The sequence below is a fragment of the Raphanus sativus genome, chromosome 5 (genome assembly GCF_000801105.2).
Source record: "Raphanus sativus cultivar WK10039 chromosome 5, ASM80110v3, whole genome shotgun sequence".
NCBI classification, from domain to species: domain Eukaryota; kingdom Viridiplantae; phylum Streptophyta; class Magnoliopsida; order Brassicales; family Brassicaceae; genus Raphanus; species Raphanus sativus.
The window spans coordinates 1,705,963-1,724,085 of NC_079515.1; the positions used below are offsets into that span (position 1 = coordinate 1,705,963).

The window sequence follows — 18,123 nt, forward strand, 5'->3', positions numbered from 1 at the left end:
TAAAACGCTTAAAAGGCTAAGTACGAGATGAATAAGCCCCCCCCATAGACTTTTACTGAAAGAACTAGTAGGCCCGCCCAATGAGCACTATCTTTTTCTCGATGGCCCAATAGTTATTACTAATACAGAAACTTCATAATGTAAAAGTTGTTAACACTCTTTTCTGTTATGATCTAAGTTTTGGTCTAGATAAACTATTTATAAATGTTTCGGTAAGAGTATTAAGTAAAAGGGTATAACTACATAGTTTATACTAGGAATTATACTGGATCAATTCTGTCTAATTGATTCTCGCGGGATTGTGTTCATATGATAATTAGTTTCAAGATGTGACTCTTATTGTTGAGGACTAGTTATTTGATCTTGGGGATTAGTCTATGTATACCGTGTTCAACATGTTGCTTAACAAGAACCGCATAAGCAAACTATAGGCCTATATGCACTAGGACATCCGAGAGAATACAAAGACGAGGCCCATGAGTGAATAATGATAGTGATACATAGATAGTCGTCGTAATTAATAAGTGCCGCATCCATGATCCATCTACTTTTGTTGTGTACTTCATCTATAAAAACAAAAGTTAATTATTAAATAGGATGTAGTGATAAATGAATAAAACAAATTTGAGGGGGAAGAACGATGAAAAAGAGAGATAAAAGGCTAGAGGAAGTGACAAAGAATAATAAAGAAGAAAGGGACAGGTGAGATGGTGAAATTGAAACCCTAATAATACGACAAACACAATAAAGAAAATAACATTTTAAAAATGTTATAAAATTGAGAGAATGATAAATATAAAAGTAGGAAACAAGCTGTTGTCCATAAGATATTGACCGCCAAACTCTAATGCTTCCAAAAAACAGTCATGGTTTTGCTATAAACCATTAGTATTTTACAAGCCACATGTCACTTCCTAGCTTTTTGTTACCTATATCTAATTCGGAACTTAGTTAGACTCTAACTATTTCCCTTTCTTTTTACATTGTCACGTACAATACATTATATATCTTAAGAAATTGTAATGTAAACCAAGTGTTTTCTATTTGCTTGAAGAAGTTATCTGCTCTCTATCTGCTGATGTTTGCACGTCAAAAGGCGGCGACCTTTGAAGCTTACATAGAGATACATATTTGGAATATAGATAAGCGACGAAAGAAAGAATCAAACTAAATACGTTAGAGAGAGCATATGTCAGCTTCCACTACAAGAAAACATGTCTGTTGCAAGGGAAAAAATCATCGCAATTCTGTTGCAAATCGTCATTTGCAAGAGAATTGCGAGGAAAACACATTCCTCGCAAATCCTTACTCGCAAATTAAAAACGCTCGTAATTCCGTTGCAAATTTGCGAGGGAAAATAGTTCCTTGCAAATTTGCGACGGACCTCATTTCGTTGCAAATTTGCAACGAACTTCATTTCGTTGCAAATTAGCGAGAGATTCGCAAGAAAATAATTCTATTGCAAATTGCTTTACAAATATTAAAAAAAAATATATTAAAAAAAACAAAATCAAAATACAAATAAATATATAAAATATATATATTGAAACCAGTACGTACATATGCATACAAATACATATTTAAATACATGAATGGATATATTAAAAATCCTAAAAAAAAAAAGAAATAATACACTGGTTTAGTTAATTTAACCGGTTTAACTAAACCTAAAACTAAATCTAAACAAACCTAATTAAGCCTAACCAACCCTAATTGTAAAAAAAAACTCTTAACCCTAGAAGATAGTCAGCCGCCTCCACCGCACCACCACTGCGACTGCCGCACAACCACGCCCACGGCGACAATGGCTGGCCTTGTCACCTTAACCATCAGGCTTCTTCTCCATCCTTCACCTACATTTACCAAAACGAAAAAAAAATCAGATGTAAACACAGAGAGATGGAGAAAGAGAGAGAGGTTAAACCGTGGTGGTGTGGTTCCGGCCTCGTCTTGCCTTGCCTCCTCCAACCCTTAAACTAAATCAGTTCAAAACAGAGAAACAGAGAAACAGAGGGACAGAGAGATAGTAAGATAGAGGTTGGACCTTGGTGGTGGTAGTGTAGCGAGCGTCGCACGAGCTCTGTGGCCGTGAGATAAATAGATCCGGCAGTGAGAGAGAGAGAGGAGAGCTGGCGGTGAGGGTTCCGGCGCGTCGTCAGGAGCTCTGGCGAAAGGAGATATGGAGGCAAGGAGGAGGGCAAGGGAGGAGAGAAAAGAAAAAAAAATATGTTTTTTTTTACTTTGACGGCAGAACTGAAGAAGAAGATTAGGTTAATGTGTTTATATATTGACCTAGTTTCCGTTGCAAATCTCTCGCAAATTTGCAATGAAATTGCGAGAGTTTTCTTTTTTCAGGATTCCATTGCAAATCCGTTGCAAATCTATATCTATATATAATTCTCTGTATTTTAGAATTTCATTTGGGGTTTTATTAAGTTTTGGATAAACTAATATGTATTCTCTTTATTTAGTTTAAAAATATTTTAAAATTAATTTGAGAATATAAACTTGAAAAGTTCTAAATTTATATTTATGGTTTAGGTTTGGGTTAGGGATAACATAACTTGATTTAATATCATTTATAAATTTATTTAATTAGTGTATTATGATATAAGGTTGTTTTTTATGTAAGGTTAATTTGGAGTATTAGGTTTGAAGTTTAGAGTTTAAATTTAGGAATATTTTTTTAATATTTTAGATTATTAGTTTATGTTAATTTTTGGTGATTAAATTTGAAAATGTTAAATTTGGTGTTTGGATTTTATGATTTGGGGTATAAGGTTTAGGTTATAAGTGTATGGTTTGTAATATAGTGTTTGAGGTATAAATTTAAGTTTTGGAACTAAATTCTAAAAGATTAAATTTTAAAGTTAAGTTTAAGATTTGTTGTTTAAATTTGAAAATACTTGTTTTTTGTTTAGATAAATGATTTGGGGTATAGAGTTTATATGTAGATTTTAGGGTTTGAGATATAGTGTTTGAATTTAGATTAGTGATTTTTGTTTTTGAAATGTATAATGTAAAATTTTAAATTTTGTATTGTAGTTTAAGATATTATATATATATATATATACAGTATTATGTTATAAAAATTAGATTTTATTTAATGTTTGAATTGAGAAAAATAATTTTGCAAGGGAAATGCAATGGATCCCTCACAATTCTCTTGCAAATTTGCAAGGGAATTGCGAGGAGCCACTTGCAAAATCATTGCAAATTCATAAATAGTGTATTTTAGAGTTTCATTTAGGGTTTTGTTACGTTTTCGGTAGACTATATGTATTTTGTGATTCGGTTCAAAATAAATAATTAATAATTAATATGTTTTACATTTTCTGGAAATTTAGTTGACGTATATGAATTATATAAGTTATAAGGGTTTGATGTTAACATGCATATATGTTAACTAGAGTATAAGATACATGAAGCTATAAAAATCTTAGATAAACAATCTTACCATCATTCATATAAGAGGAAATGTGAGAAATAGCCAATGTTTAAATACACCAAAATCATTGATGAAACCCCAAACCTTTCTAAATGTTTGAAACAATGGATTTGCAAAGAAATTGCAAGTGGCCCTCGCAAATCCCTTGCAAATTTGCGAGGGATTCTGTTTTCCTCGCAAATTTGCAAGGGATTTGTGACGGATCCATTGCAATTTCCTTGTAAATTTGCGACTGTTTGGATTCGCTTGCAAATTTGCAAGAGAATTGCGAGGGATCCCTTGCAAATTCCTTGCAAATTCATAAGTCATTGATTTTAGGGTTTCGTTTGTGGTTTTGTTATATTTATTGTAGACTAATATTTATCTTTTAATCTTTTTTTGAAAATAATAATTAAAGTGAAAATTTGTTTCATTTTTTTAGAAATTTATTTGATGTGTATTTATTGTATAAATTATATAGTTTTGATGTTTAGTACTTCGTGATATTAGTTAAAGTATCAGAAAATATTAATCCTGTGAATATTAGTTGACTGATATTATAATTTTCCAAAAATATTTGTCGGTATACTTGTTAAATACTAAATATTTAAGTTTAATATTTTATTTATTAACTTTATTTGATTTTATGAGAGAAATGTGATAAAATTTATAAATATCACATAAATTCTTGCAAATTCCTCGCAAATTTGCGACAGTTTTGCAACAGAATTATAAGAGAAAATAAAACCCTCGCAAATCTCTCGGAAATTTGCAAGGGAAAACTAATCATCGCAAATGAGCGAGGGATTTGCGAGGACTCTGTCACTTCCCTCGCAAATCGCTTGCAAATTTGCGAGGACTTGTTTTTTCTTGCAAATTTGCGAGAAATTTGCGAGGAATTTATTTTCTCTTGTAATTCCGTTGCAAACCTGTCGCAAATTTGCAATGAAAAATTTTACTCGCAAATTTCCCTTACAATAGACTTGTTTTCTTGTAGTGTTCGTTGGTTCGTTCATTTTGGTGCTGACTAACATACTAATAAGTATGCATGATTACTAAGGAGAGGGTACGGACAGTTTATAGATTATTGATTAGTTTCGTATACAACTCTTTCAGTTGCTCACTTAGCAAAGTATCCATATTTATATAATCTATGATTAGGCATTGTAATTTTCTCTGTAAATCCAGAAGATGGGAGTTCTTAAAAATAGTCGTATGGTTTTCGGCAGTTGGTAGACATACATAATACGAAGCTAAGTGGCTGGTTAGTCGGCAAGAATTATTTTGCTAATTTTCCTTTTGTCGTTATTTGGTTAGAGCTATCAACAATCAACAATGGCATAATACAAATCCATATAAAAAGGTTAATTCCATGAATATATTAAGGGAGAATTGGCAAAATATCCCTAAGTCAGGCCCATATTAGAGAAATGCCCATGATTATACATAACTCAAAAAGAAATAACATTTTGGTACTGTGCGGACGAAAATGTCCCTCATTTATTGAATACAGGTCAGACTGCAGAAAAGGTGTGTGTCAGACCGCAGAGAAGACGTGTGTCAGACTGCAGAGATGGACGGCGGGACAGACGATGAACTGTTGGATAAAACAGCGAAGATCAAATCGAGATTACGTTATCGATAAAATATTCTATAACAGCTAATATATTGTGTTATATATCAAATATATATATTAACGGTTAACAAATAATGTATCTGATAACAACTTATTAATCAACACCATGTATCAATCCATTTGTCAGTTAACAAATTAAATATAAAAAATCTACAAGCTCACGAGTTATTTATTCAATCATTTATCATCTACACAAATTATGTATCAATGAACATCAAGTCTCTTGTAATATCATACAAACCAATTATCAATTATTTGATATCATATATAATGTATCAGCTAACAATATATGTACCAAGTAATAAATCCGCTAACGGATAACAACTAACTTATCATTTAACTTATTAATTCACAGACATGTATCAATCCGTTTGTGAGCTAATAAACCAAGTATCAGCTAAACAAATCATGTACCAGTTAACGTAAAGACTTTTGTAACATCATATTAAACAGTTATGAATTCGGTATCAAACTATGTGTCAGATACTAAAACATGTAAGAAATCATTTATCATATAATAATTGTATCAGATAACAAATATGATAGTTATGAATGCTTCGGTATCAAACTATGTGTCAGATAAAACATTTATAAATTCTTCAGTATCAAACTATGTTCAGATACCAAAACATGTAAGAAATCATTTATCATACAAAATTTGTATCAGGTAACAAATAATATATCAGATAACAACTTATTAATCAAGACCATGTATCAATTCATTTGTCAGCTAATAAAACTAAATATAAAAAATGTACAAGCTCACAAGTTATTTATTCAATTATTTATCATCTACACAAACTATGTATCAATGAACATCAAGTCTCTTGTAATATCGTACAAACCAATTATCAGTTATTTGGTATCATATAATGTATCAGCTAAATACATATACCAAGTAACGAATCGGTTAACGGATAACAACCAACTTATCATGTAACTTATTAGTTCACAGACATGTATCAAATCTGTTTGTGAGCTAATAAACCAAATATCAGTTAAACAAATCATGTATCAGTTAACATGAAGATTTTTATAACATCATGTTAAACAGTTATGAATTCTTTTGGTATCAAACTATGTGTCAGATAACCAACTATGAATTTGACTATTAAGGTTGTTACAAATTTTGTTAGCGAGTTAACAGACTGTGTTACTTGTTACGCATTATGTTAACGTTGAATACTACTTATTAACATGTAACAAGTTACGTTATCGAGATAATCAAATATAACTGACCGAAGTTAGTAAAATAGATGAAAAAGTTGATAATCAGAAGTAGTCAAATATTTGAAACCATCAATCTAGTTAGTAAGTAATGAGAGATGAAAGAAAGAAAAGGAAAGAAGATGGAGGAAAATAAAGAAAGAAGATGAAAAATAAAGAGAAAAGACAAAAGAGAATTAAAAGAGAATGAACATTATCCAACAGATATAATAATGAATCTGACACACGACAGAGCACTGCAGCCCTAAAAGAGTAGCCTGCAAGGCTACTAGACGTAGGCTGACGCGTGGCAGAAGGGTAAAATCGTCCAATGAAAAAGGTTTATGAGATTAAGGGTAGATTGTATATTAGGAGTTGGTTTAGGTGCATTTTTACTAATTTCTCATATATTAATTACATGATTTGCCAGTATACCCAGCTGTCTTAATTAACTAATCATTAATGAAGATGTTATGTAACATTTTTTTTATTCTATTTTCCAAAACGAATAATATAATAAGCACAAGATGTTATGGAACATATTTTTGTTCTGTTGATGCTATAGTATTGATGCTATATATGATGACATGAATGAAAATATACTACAATTTTTATATATCAAATTCTCCTTTTCACAGATTTTTCTAGAAATATTCTCACTCTTTAGTTTTGTGTCTGTGACACTTGAAAGAAATATCAATTTTAGAAATGTTCTCTCTTTTGTGTTTGTGACACTTGAAAAAATAATATATCAATTTTAGGAAAAAGAAATCCAAATTAAAGACTTCGAAAAGAAATAAAGCTAATAGGGCCCAAGGCTATATTTTTCTATAATATCTTCGAGGCCCACCAAACAGTCCTCATTCCTCCTCACACACTACTCTCTCTCCCTACTCTACATGGACGCGTCCGACTTAAACGCGCACGTTACACCACGTGACTGTATCCATGCTAAAATACGCAGAGTTTTTTTCCTTATCTTCCACCTCTTGGCGCAGTATAAATCTTTTCCTTTCAAGCTTTTTTTCTTTACGCCAGTTCCTTTAAGCTACTAAACTAAACCCATTTGATCTGAAGTTTTTAACTTTCACAAACCAAGGCACGAATTTTCGCTTCTCGACTTGAAAAGTCTCGTCCTTTCGATCTCAATCTCAACTCGCGTCTCTGTGGTGTTTTTGAACGAAAACGAGTTTCTCTGCTCTAATGGCTGCGAGCGACGAAGTTAATCTAATTGATAGCAAGGTATAAGTTTGTTTTAAAAAAAAAGTTTCTAAATTGAGTGAAAACAATCCTCGATTTTGGCATGGGGTCTCTTTTCTATTTCCGGTTAGGTTCTTGATGTTCTTTCTTACTGCTCTGCTCTTTGTGTCCGAGCTTTATTTAGATTACTTTTTATGTGTGTTTAAATAAAATAAAGAAATTCAAAAGCTTTAGGACTCTAACTCTGTTAAGTTGATGAAACGATGTCGTTTTGTTTGATAGTCTCAAGATTGTGTGTAGTTTAATTATCTGTTGATGTTTTCTGATTGGAGTCTTAATTATGTTTTTTTTTTCTAATGCAGACAGTGGTTCCTCTCAATACATGGGTTTTAATCTCCACCTTCAAACTATCCTACAACCTCCTGCGTCGATCAGACGGTACATTCAACCGACACTTGGCCGAGTATCTAGACCGTAAAGTCACCGCAAACGCCAACCCTGAAGACGGTGTGTTCTCGTTCGACGTGGTGATGGACCGAAGCATCGGTCTACTAAGCAGAGTCTACAGACCAGCTTACGCACCAGACCAAGAGGAGGGAAGAAGACCTCCTCCTACTAGTGTGTTAGACCTCGAGAAGCCTGTTGATGGAGAGGTTGTCCCCGTTGTATTGTTCTTCCACGGAGGTAGCTTCGCTCATTCGTCCGCCAACAGCAAGATCTACGACACTCTCTGCCGCAGGCTCGTTGGTGCGTGTAAAAACTGTGTTGTTGTCTCTGTGAATTATCGCCGTGCGCCTGAGAACCCTTACCCTTGTGCTTACGATGATGGCTGGACGGCTCTTAACTGGGTCAACTCGAGGACTTGGCTCAAGTCCAAGAAAGACTCGAAGGTTCGTATCTTCTTGGCGGGAGATAGCTCTGGAGGGAACATAGTGCACAACGTGGCTTTAAGGGCGGGTGAAGCGGGGATAGACGTATTGGGGAACGTTCTGCTTAACCCTATGTTCGGTGGGAAGGAGAGGACCGAGTCTGAGAAGCGTTTGGATGGGAAGTACTTTGTGACGGTGAGGGACCGTGATTGGTACTGGAAGGCGTTTTTGCCTGAAGGGGAAGATAGAGAGCATCCTGCTTGTAACCCGTTTAGCTCCAGAGCGAGGTGCTTGCGAGGGCTGAGGTTTCCGAAGAGTCTCGTGGTTGTTGCGGGGTTGGATTTGATTCAAGATTGGCAGCTAGCTTACGCGGAAGGGCTGGAGAAAGCAGGTCAAGAGGTTAAGCTTGTGCATTTGGAGAAGGCTACTATTGGTTTCTACCTGTTGCCGAATAATAGTTACTTCCATAGTGTTATGGATGAGATTGCTGCGTTTGTAAACGCGGAAAGTTGAGGTTGTTTTTTAGCCGAGGCCAAGAACTCTTTGGACTAACAAACAGGTGAATGTATTGCCTGTGGATTCTCTCGGTTAGTTTGTGTGGTGTTTTAAACGCTGTGACTGTTAAAGCTTAAAGCGAGTAGAAGAACAGCGAAGTGCGTTCAGAGACTTGGAAAGGAACAAAGTAGTAGTAGTAGTAGTAATATCCTTTTGGTTCTTTATAATGTTTGGCGTGTAGTTGTTAGTCTTTACTTATAACTAATAGCTGATTCTTCAGCATTGGAGTGATAGGTATACTTCAAGAATGTAATGTAGGTATTAAGACTTAAGAGATATCCTGTGTTGTATTTTTGCTCCTCTTTTTCATTGTACTCTCTAATAATGTATGTAAAATATAAAGATTGAACTTGCATTACCATGAGAGTATTTTGGATCTTTCTCACTGATTTAACATTTATCACAACGACAGAACAAAGACTAGATTGATATTTAATATTCTGTCGTTCTAAAGCCAAAAGGGCTTAAAAAGGGTTTTCGTTTAGACATGTGAGGAATTTTTTTTTTTTTTTTTTTTTTTTTTTTTTTTTAATATATATATATATTTATCAATCCCGAAAGGGGGTCAAAGTCGAATACAAACCGGACTCGAACAAAACGATCTAGATCAATATGTTTACAACTCTAGTTTCGCATCACCACCTATCCGGCGCGTTCTGCTAGAATGCTTAATAATCACTAGATTACCTATCACCGTTCTCTTCTATTGACGTTAACCCCGGGGAGGTGGGTTTTACCTTGTTGCCTTGGATGCCGGAGTCCCCAAGACGTCGCCCGAAGTAGCTGGTAATTGGTGATCTTGCCAAGTCTGTATTCTTCTTTGTCGTTGAAGCACCAGACCCCAAAGGAGATAAGGGGCGAGAAACAGCATACCTGAGAGCTGTCGAGACCCCACTGCACTGTCACCTTTGACGTCAAAGTCGGGTTTGATCTTGAACGCTACACATTGCCTTGAAAAGCCTCATGAACCTGCACAGAACCAGCCAGAAACACTACTAATAGGATCAAGCAATCCACATCAGTATCGGGATATGTCCCTGGCCAATCAGGACACTGATACGAGTAATGAACAACCGAGAAATGGTACAATGAAGAAGAAATGGAAATGACCAAGAGTCTGTAAACTCTTTCCAGTGAAAAGATGTGGCTTTCACACCAAACACAAACAGATGACATATGTTTAAGACAGCTTGTGAGACCTGAAAGTCAAATGCCTGATCAACAAGTGCAGACACGGACTAAGAAAATCAATTAGATACACACATACTGATCTCAGGAGAAAGATTATTATATTAAATATCATATTAGAGTCGTTGTCTTGCTGCTGAGTCCTAAACAACAAACATTATTTGAAAGGCAAAACGTAGACAGCTCTTAGTGAGATGCTATAACCAAAGGGGTGTGTTGAGGTGTGCTTTTAACGAGTCCTAGAGGCATAGGCAAAGGATGCAGCAGCAAAAATGGTTGTTACAGAGGAAACAACTGTCCAGAAGCTCTTCTTCTTGTTTGCCTCTTCTGTTGATTGCTTCATTGACTCGGCTTCTTTCTTCATCTCCTCGATTATGTTCTCTTTGTTTTTGAACGCTTTCCCTATTGATTCTAGCTCCGAGGCATATGATGCTGTAGCAGTTTCTTGCTTGCTATCCGATTGTGACACTGCGGATGCGGCACTCTTTAGCATCATCACCAAGCTGCGTTCTGCATCCATTCCAGCGGACTCTACTTCCTTTTTCAGAGCATCGATAGCCTTTGTGCGCTCTAGAAGCTCCTTTTCGAGGATAGCCTTTTCGCTTCTCAATGATTTGGATTGTTTCTCCAAATCATCCCTCGCTGTAGATAAGCTCTCCCGTTCAGTCTTAACTTTCTCAAGCTCTTCTAGAGTTGTCTCAATCATCTTCTCTGATTTCGAAACGTCCGCCTTGAGATCCTCTCCATGTCTCTTCTCCTCATCAAGTGCCTTATCAGCTCTCTCTCTCTCGAGCTCAACCTGCTCAAGCGCATCCCTTATCTCTCTAACTTTGCAGCTAAGCTTCTCATTGGTCTCGGTACGTTCCTTTTGCAGCGCAGCAACGGCACGCTCTAGCTCATCAACCTTTCTATTCAACTCAACACGCTTTGCCTCCCCACTAAAGACACGCTCCTCAAGCTCCCGAGACAACTTGTCAATCAACTTCTCCTTATCCGAGCACTGCTCATTGACTATCTCCACCTGTTTCTCAACTGAACTCTTCTCCACCATCAACCTCTCAAGCTCAGATTCTTTAACCATCTTCTCTTTCCCTATTGCATCAATCTTCACCATCATTCCCCTCTCTTTCTCAATAGACTCATCAAGATCCTTCTCCAACCCAACAACCATATCCCTCAAAACCTTCTCTTCCTTCCTCAAACTCTCCACAGTATCATTCAACCTCCCTAACTTTCTCTCCAACTCATCAATCTCCCCTCTCTGATCACTCTTTACAATCTCCATCTCATTCTTAACACCCAAAAGCACTTTCATTTCTCTCTTCAACTCATCAATCTCTTCCCTAGCCTTGTTTACTATCTCTTCTCCCATCCTCCTCTTCTCCTTCTCACCTTTCAACCCCTCAATCACCATCTCCAAACTCGCTTCTTTCTCCGCCATCACAGCCACACTCTCCTCCAACCTCCTCACCTCCCCACGCTCCATATCCCTTTCCCCTTTCAAAGCCCTAATCTCGTCATCCCTCTCCCTCACTCCAACCCCAATCTCCCTAAACCGACACCCGACGAAATCCATAACAATCCCCAGCTCCATCCTCAGCCCCAGATTCTCGTCGCCGACCTGATCCAGCTCCCTCCGCAGCTCTCCTCTCTCCGATCCGCCGCGAGCCAGCTCCGTCTCCAGCGAGTCGATCTGCTGCCGCTTCTCCACCGTCTGTTTGAGGAGCATCGCGTTGAGAGACTTCAGGTGCCCCACCTTCTCCTCCGAGTGGTCTTCTTCCATGGAAGACTGCCGGCTAAGTTTCGTAGCTTTCTCGTCGTGGTTCTGTGGAGTATTATCGTTAACGTTAACGTTGACGTTGACGGTAGCGTTACTGTTACGCGTTGCTTTCTTCTTGGCCATTGTTTTGAGGTTTCTCGAAGTGGCGGCGGCGGAGGATTAGGTTTTGTGTTTTTGCGGATTTCGATGTATTTTATCGTTTTTATGCAGAGTGTTGCAGATATAGAGGGAGATTGTGAAGATAAAGAGACAAGACTGACTTCGTTTTTGAGGGGAGGGGGGGGGTAAATTTGAAAATTCGAAAGTTGAGGTCCCAGAATTGAAGGGTGGGATATCTTATCCATCTTTTCTGTCAGTTACGAGGGTATTTTCGTAAATCAAAATGCAAGTGGGTGGTGTCACGTGATTTTAAGTTTAGTCTACCAGTCAGTGTTATCAGTCTTTTCGGTTTAATCATAGTATTTCTTACCCGGTTCAATTGTTTTTCACTTTACCGAAATTGTGGTGAAAATTTCTTTAGTCAAGTAGAATTTGATTACATTTCCGTTAATGTTTTGAATCCTAGAAAATGCAAATTATAATGTAGATTTATTCAAAATAAAATCATAAAAAAACTGAAATTATGTAAATAAAACCATTTAACATAGATTTTCTATGCAGTATAAATAGTGTAAATATAAACAAACATGTCATACATGAATTTTCATAAAATATATAGAATTGTTATGTTATTTTTAATATAAAATCAAAATATTAATCAAGTAATTTGATTACATTTTCATTAATATTTTGAATCCTAGAAAATACAATTTATAATGTAGATTTATTCAAAACAGAATCATAAAAGCTGAAAATTATGCAAATAAAACGGTTAACATAAATTTTTTATACGGTATAAATAATGTAATATAAACAGACATGTCATACATAAATTTTCATAAATATATATAGAATTGTGACAATTTTCATAATATTTATTATATAAAATATTTTAATAGTATAAAATTAAACCTAAAATGTGTGAAACAGGTTACTATTTTTAAACTTGAATTTCATATTTACATTCTCCAAAAGAAAAAGTAATCGAATAGTTATTTAACATAATATTGTTTTTGTTTTAATTTCAAGAAGCTAAAGCAACCTCTCGAATGTGATCAAGATCTCCCAAGTACTTAGTTGAGTTATATTCTATACTATCTAACAATCCTTCAGAATACGTTCGTTGCAACATCGTTCTCTTGGCTTCTCTTAGAGACATATCAACATCTTCTTGGCCTAATAATAGTTCCACAACCTGAATACGTACATTGAAATATAAAATAACCGACGTCAATTCCGAACTAAACCGCTATATAATTACACAAAGAACAACTAGATTTACTGTAACGTATAAATAAACTTAAGAATCGGAAAAAGATATAGAGCTCAAACTGAATAACACACTACATGTATGGACCAAAACCAAACCAGATGAGTTATATTTTTGTACCTGGCTCATCCGGGGTCGTAGAAGAGAAGACTGCTCGATGCATAAAGAAGCTGTGGAAGTTAACCGGCGAAGCTCTTCTATGTTATACTCATCTCCAAGAGACGGATCCACCAATTGCTCTATGTCTTTCTTATCTAGTAACGGCTTGGCCTGTGGCCATAAATAAAATGACACATTACTTGTAACATGTATAAGGAACGTCCAATTGACTACGAACCGGTTAGGTTTAGCCTCAAATTTCAAACCGGTTGCATACTCACCCATAACACAAGGCTTTGCTGAGACTCATCAAGAGCAGGATGGCCAGTTATAAGCTCCAATAGAAGAACTCCAAACGCGAAAACATCGGTCTTCTCATCGACAATTCCGTGCATGAAATATTCAGGCGCAAAGTACCTAATTAAAACATTATCATACCATACCATGCTCTTAAAAAATCCTTTAAAAACATTCCTATAACATTAGTAATATACAAACCGTTACCCAAATGTTCCTTCGAATTTGGATACGTTGTGGTGCGTTAATTGCTTAGGAAGCCATTTGGCTAATCCAAAATCGCAAATCTGCGGTTGAAAATCCTCGGTGAGGAGAATGTTATCAGCTTTGATGTCTCGATGGATGATACGTCTTTGACAGCCCTCATGAAGATACATTAGTCCATCTGCTGTTCCTAACGCTACCTTGTAACGTCTGTCCCAAGTTAACTTATCTTTTGATGGTCCTGCAAAGATTAAACAGAGTATTTAGAACAACTATATGTTCATGGCCGGGTCTAAGCACGACTGAATGAAACATCGTCTTATCCCGCAAATTTATATATGTCACATGGTTTCTATACTCGACTTTTTAGTTAAAATTATCCTAAGATATTTATGGTCCCTTAAATATTATATATCATGTTTACAGATATGGTCTAGGAGATTTTAGGATATGCATATAAACCATGGAGGAGAGAGCCTAGGCTTCCAAGAGGAGACAGCCAGAAAACAAGATGCATTCCACCGTCGATGCAACAACCAATGAACTTGGCAGTGTTTGGATGGTCAAGATGAGCTATGATCCCTATTTCGGACAAAAACTCTGCTGTTTGCTCGTCCGGTGTGCCTTTGGTGAGACGTTTCACAGCGATTAGTTTCCCTTCTGGTAGAATCCCTTGGTAAACCTCTGCGTAACCGCCTCTCCCGATTATGTTTTCTGCAAAACGTTTAGTAGCGTCTCTTAATCGCATCAGAAACCAAACAAAACCCTAAATTTGATTGTAAGGAAAGTTTAAAAAATCGTTACCGGGGCTGAAGTTATCAGTAGCGATGTCTAGGTCAGAGATTGAGAAGCTGTGCAGAGATGATTGGAAGTCGTAGATATCGTGAACGTTCAGAACGTCTATGCGTTGATCTGCGTTTTTACTGCGTCTAGAGATCACTGGGGCACCGCCTAATGGAGGGAAGGAAGAGAGGCGTTTCATGGATTTGCGTTTCCAATGTTTGAAGAACTTTCTCCAGTTATAATGTGCTTTGTGGTTCTTGCTAACTGCTTCTGCGTCTGCGTTTTCGATAGCTTCTCGGTTTGGAGGAGGATCGTCTAAGGAAGACGAGGTGGAAGAGATTGAGCATCGGGTTAAGCAGGCTTCTAGGGCTCCTCTCGGTGAGTTAGAGTCTTGCTTCTCTACACATCTCAGATCTGAGAGGTTAAAAGAGAGACAAGACAAACGTGAAATCTATGCAACAGAAACTAGGTTTCGTGGTGTACAAGCAATTATTGGTGTATAAAATTTTTTAAAGATAAAACCACAAGGACACGATATAACAGAGGAAACAGAGAACAAAGGAAGCATAGTAGTAGAAGAACACGATGTTACCATGAGCTGAAGCAGAATTAGTCAGCAAAGCATTGGTTCGTTTGTGTTTTGTAGTATGATTCAAGTCGTTTGAATCTTCTTCAGTGGCATAGCTTGAATATTTTGGGCTGTACCTGAAAGAGTATTAGGAAAGAAGCTTCAGGCATCCATGTCATGTCAACAACATGACTTAATTAAGAACGAGAAAGAAAAACAAAACCACAGGAATGAGTAAGCAGTTACATTGGAAGAGCACAGCACAAGGGAGAAGCTTCACTGCTTTTGTCTACCACCATTAAAATCACTTTTAACGTTTTGTCTTAGAACCCTAGGAGATTAAAAGACAGAGGATCATTAAAAGAAATAAGAAATTTGAACTTAGTGCTTGTCTCGAGACACCCGAAAGAAAAGGTTTTGTCTTTGTGTTTTGAATTTGATTGCTAATTTAATTGTTTTTTTCGTTGACCAGTGAATATATTAGTATTAGTTTTCTTGCTAAACTATTAATTAGACTCTAATCCTATAAATGGGATTGCTTTTGATTTTCTCTATTTGAATTGAAAGGATACTTCTCTTAAGCTTCATTTATTGAAAGAATCCGGAGAAGTCGTCTCTTTATCCAAAGTCATATCCTAATTTAGTCTTTTTAGGACAAAAGTGTAGATTCTTTTCAGTTAAGGGGTTTATATTAAGAAACCTCTTAAAGATTTAGTTTTAAAATTAGACGTAAGTAAGTCTATATTTGAACTTTACTAAGGGGGGTTATTGGTAGATAGATTCTACAAGAGTTATGAAATTTTGAAAATCCATCATTATTGATTTATGGATTTAGAAAATCTTTGTAAACTCCATTGTTATTGATTTGAAGATTTTTAAAGTCCTTTCAAAATCCATTGTTATTCAAAAGTTTACATTTTAATGATTTTGTAATTCCATCAAACTCTATTGTTATTGGTATATAAATTCTTTATTTTTTTACTCATGAGACTCAACTTTTAAAATATGATGGATACCCATAAGATTTTCAAAATCCATATACATAAAAAATACTTTTGATTCTGTAGCATTACACAAATAAGTAATAACTAGATTCTGACCCGCGCTTAAAAGCGCGGGATTGTTTTTTGTTAATAAAACTATTTACCTAATGTTAGTTCATAATAAAATTGACAAATTTATTTGCTAAGTCTGTTTGTACTTAATAAATATTTTGTAATCTATAACAAAAAATCATATTAAATGAGTTTAACTTATTCTCGTATATATAACAAATTAATTTGTGACCCGTATATAGCAAATGAAAATTTTGACCCACATATACACTAAACTTTAATGTTTAACTGTGATCATAGTAGAGGAAAAAAATTGACCCATATATATAGTGAAAGATGTTTAATTATAAGATAAAATAAAAGCATATACCAAAACATATGGTAAAAAACTATTTAGCTTTTTAAAGAAATCAAAATAATTACTAAATATTCTTGTCGCATAAATGTTCCAAAAAAAAACTCTTACCGCAGAAATTTTTTTTAGTGGATATTCCTTTTTAACTATAATAAATGAACATGATCTCTCTAAACAATCATAAATGTCGTTTAGTATTATTGTTAGGAAGTATTATTGTAATTAATGTAAATAACATTCACCAAAGGAAATTTGTGGAGTAGTTTTAGGAAATTTTGTTGGTTAATTTAAATTATAATCAATACAAATTCCAAAAATCCATAAATATAGCTTTAGTTATTGCATCAGTGGCATATGAGTGTAAATATATTAGAAAACTAAGGGATAATCTAAATTTGTACTTCAGTTTTAATAGATTAGATAATATGAACATTTACCCTTTGATTTCAACTCTGTAACAAGTAGAACGTGACCCATGCAAAAAAAAAAAGATGATGTTTTTACACCATAACAAGAAGCAATGCTTGAATTTCATCATTTTCAAAGAACAGCGTAAGTGGAAACATGTCATTCATGGCCGACGATCCTTCTTTCTACCAATTCATTCTTCGAGGTACAGCTTTATCGTTGACATAGACAGTGGAATTGTTTTTTCACCAGCAGGAGAAGAAAATGACATTTAAAACATCATCTGAATAGCTTAGGCAGGCTTTAATACATTCATAGAACTACCCAACACTCATTTATCTTTTCCGAAACATTCATCATCTCCTTTTGTCTTTTCCAGAGTGGATATTGGATCATTGCTACTAGTGTTCGTTACATTATAAAATTTTGGGAATGTTCTATAAAACTTTTATAAATTACGTTAGAAGGATATTTTTTTGGAAATATAAAATGTAAGCAAATCTTTGAATATCAATAAGAATCAATGGAAATCCACATAAAATATTTGTTAAGTTTACTTAACTTTTAAAAATCCATCAACTTTTAAAATCACCGAATTCCATACAAATTCTTGTTTGAATAACCCCCTAAGTTAATTCCTAGTTAAAAAAGGTTAATTCCTAGTTTACATTCTTGTAGAGTTTCGAACAAGATACTTAGCTTATATGTTTATCCAGGTTATCTATTTTTAAAAAGTAATTATTTGAAATTTCGACATAGAATTTAGATTGATATTATAAAAAAGAATCGCATAAAAAAATATAAACATTTACATTCACAATCTAAAAACAAATTTGATATTTATATTATACCTTTGTATTTAGTATTTACTAGCATAACTATTCACTTAATCCTTACAACATCAGTACAGCCCAAAATATTTTGTTTTGTCACCAAGTTCAATTAGTTTTGTTTTTGTTTAATTAGATTTCTATTTCCCTCTTTCCTGCTTAAAATTTGTTCGGGCCTAGTGGGCTCCCTTAAAGTTATTTTAGGAATGTATTGTTAATTGGCAGATTGGGTCAAGACAAGAGCACTCATGCTACCCCCTCTCTTCTGTTTAAAATTCGTGTGGATCTAACGGG

General features: G+C 35.1%; 3 protein-coding genes and 1 long non-coding RNA gene across 4 annotated transcripts; 1 reads left to right on the plus strand and 3 right to left on the minus strand.

Moving 5' to 3' along the window:
* Positions 1-1,516: 1,516 nt before the first annotated feature.
* On the minus strand, positions 1,517-2,406 carry LOC130512469 (uncharacterized). Its single transcript, XR_008946003.1, has 2 exons — positions 1,925-2,406; positions 1,517-1,853 (listed from the first exon to the last, which is right to left on the minus strand). It is a non-coding gene; the product is annotated as an uncharacterized LOC130512469 (long non-coding RNA).
* Positions 2,407-7,286: 4,880 nt separating this feature from the next.
* LOC108863049 (gibberellin receptor GID1A) lies at positions 7,287-9,248 on the plus strand. Its single transcript, XM_018637348.2, has 2 exons — positions 7,287-7,511; positions 7,832-9,248. The coding sequence occupies exons 1-2, from the start codon at positions 7,473-7,475 to the stop codon at positions 8,849-8,851; spliced, it is 1,059 nt and encodes a 352-aa protein (XP_018492850.1). The 5' UTR covers positions 7,287-7,472; the 3' UTR covers positions 8,852-9,248.
* A 917-nt stretch (positions 9,249-10,165) lies between these two features.
* On the minus strand, positions 10,166-12,117 carry LOC108863048 (uncharacterized). The gene has a single exon (XM_018637347.2). It carries the CDS (start codon positions 11,982-11,984, stop codon positions 10,311-10,313), a length of 1,674 nt encoding a protein of 557 aa, XP_018492849.2. The 5' UTR covers positions 11,985-12,117; the 3' UTR covers positions 10,166-10,310.
* Positions 12,118-12,984: 867 nt separating this feature from the next.
* LOC108860674 (receptor-like cytosolic serine/threonine-protein kinase RBK2) lies at positions 12,985-15,616 on the minus strand. The gene is made up of 8 exons (XM_018634535.2): positions 15,428-15,616; positions 15,206-15,318; positions 14,635-15,027; positions 14,293-14,544; positions 13,834-14,071; positions 13,611-13,746; positions 13,351-13,500; positions 12,985-13,155 (listed from the first exon to the last, which is right to left on the minus strand). The coding sequence occupies exons 1-8, from the start codon at positions 15,478-15,480 to the stop codon at positions 12,985-12,987; spliced, it is 1,506 nt and encodes a 501-aa protein (XP_018490037.2). The 5' UTR covers positions 15,481-15,616.
* Positions 15,617-18,123: the final 2,507 nt, after the last annotated feature.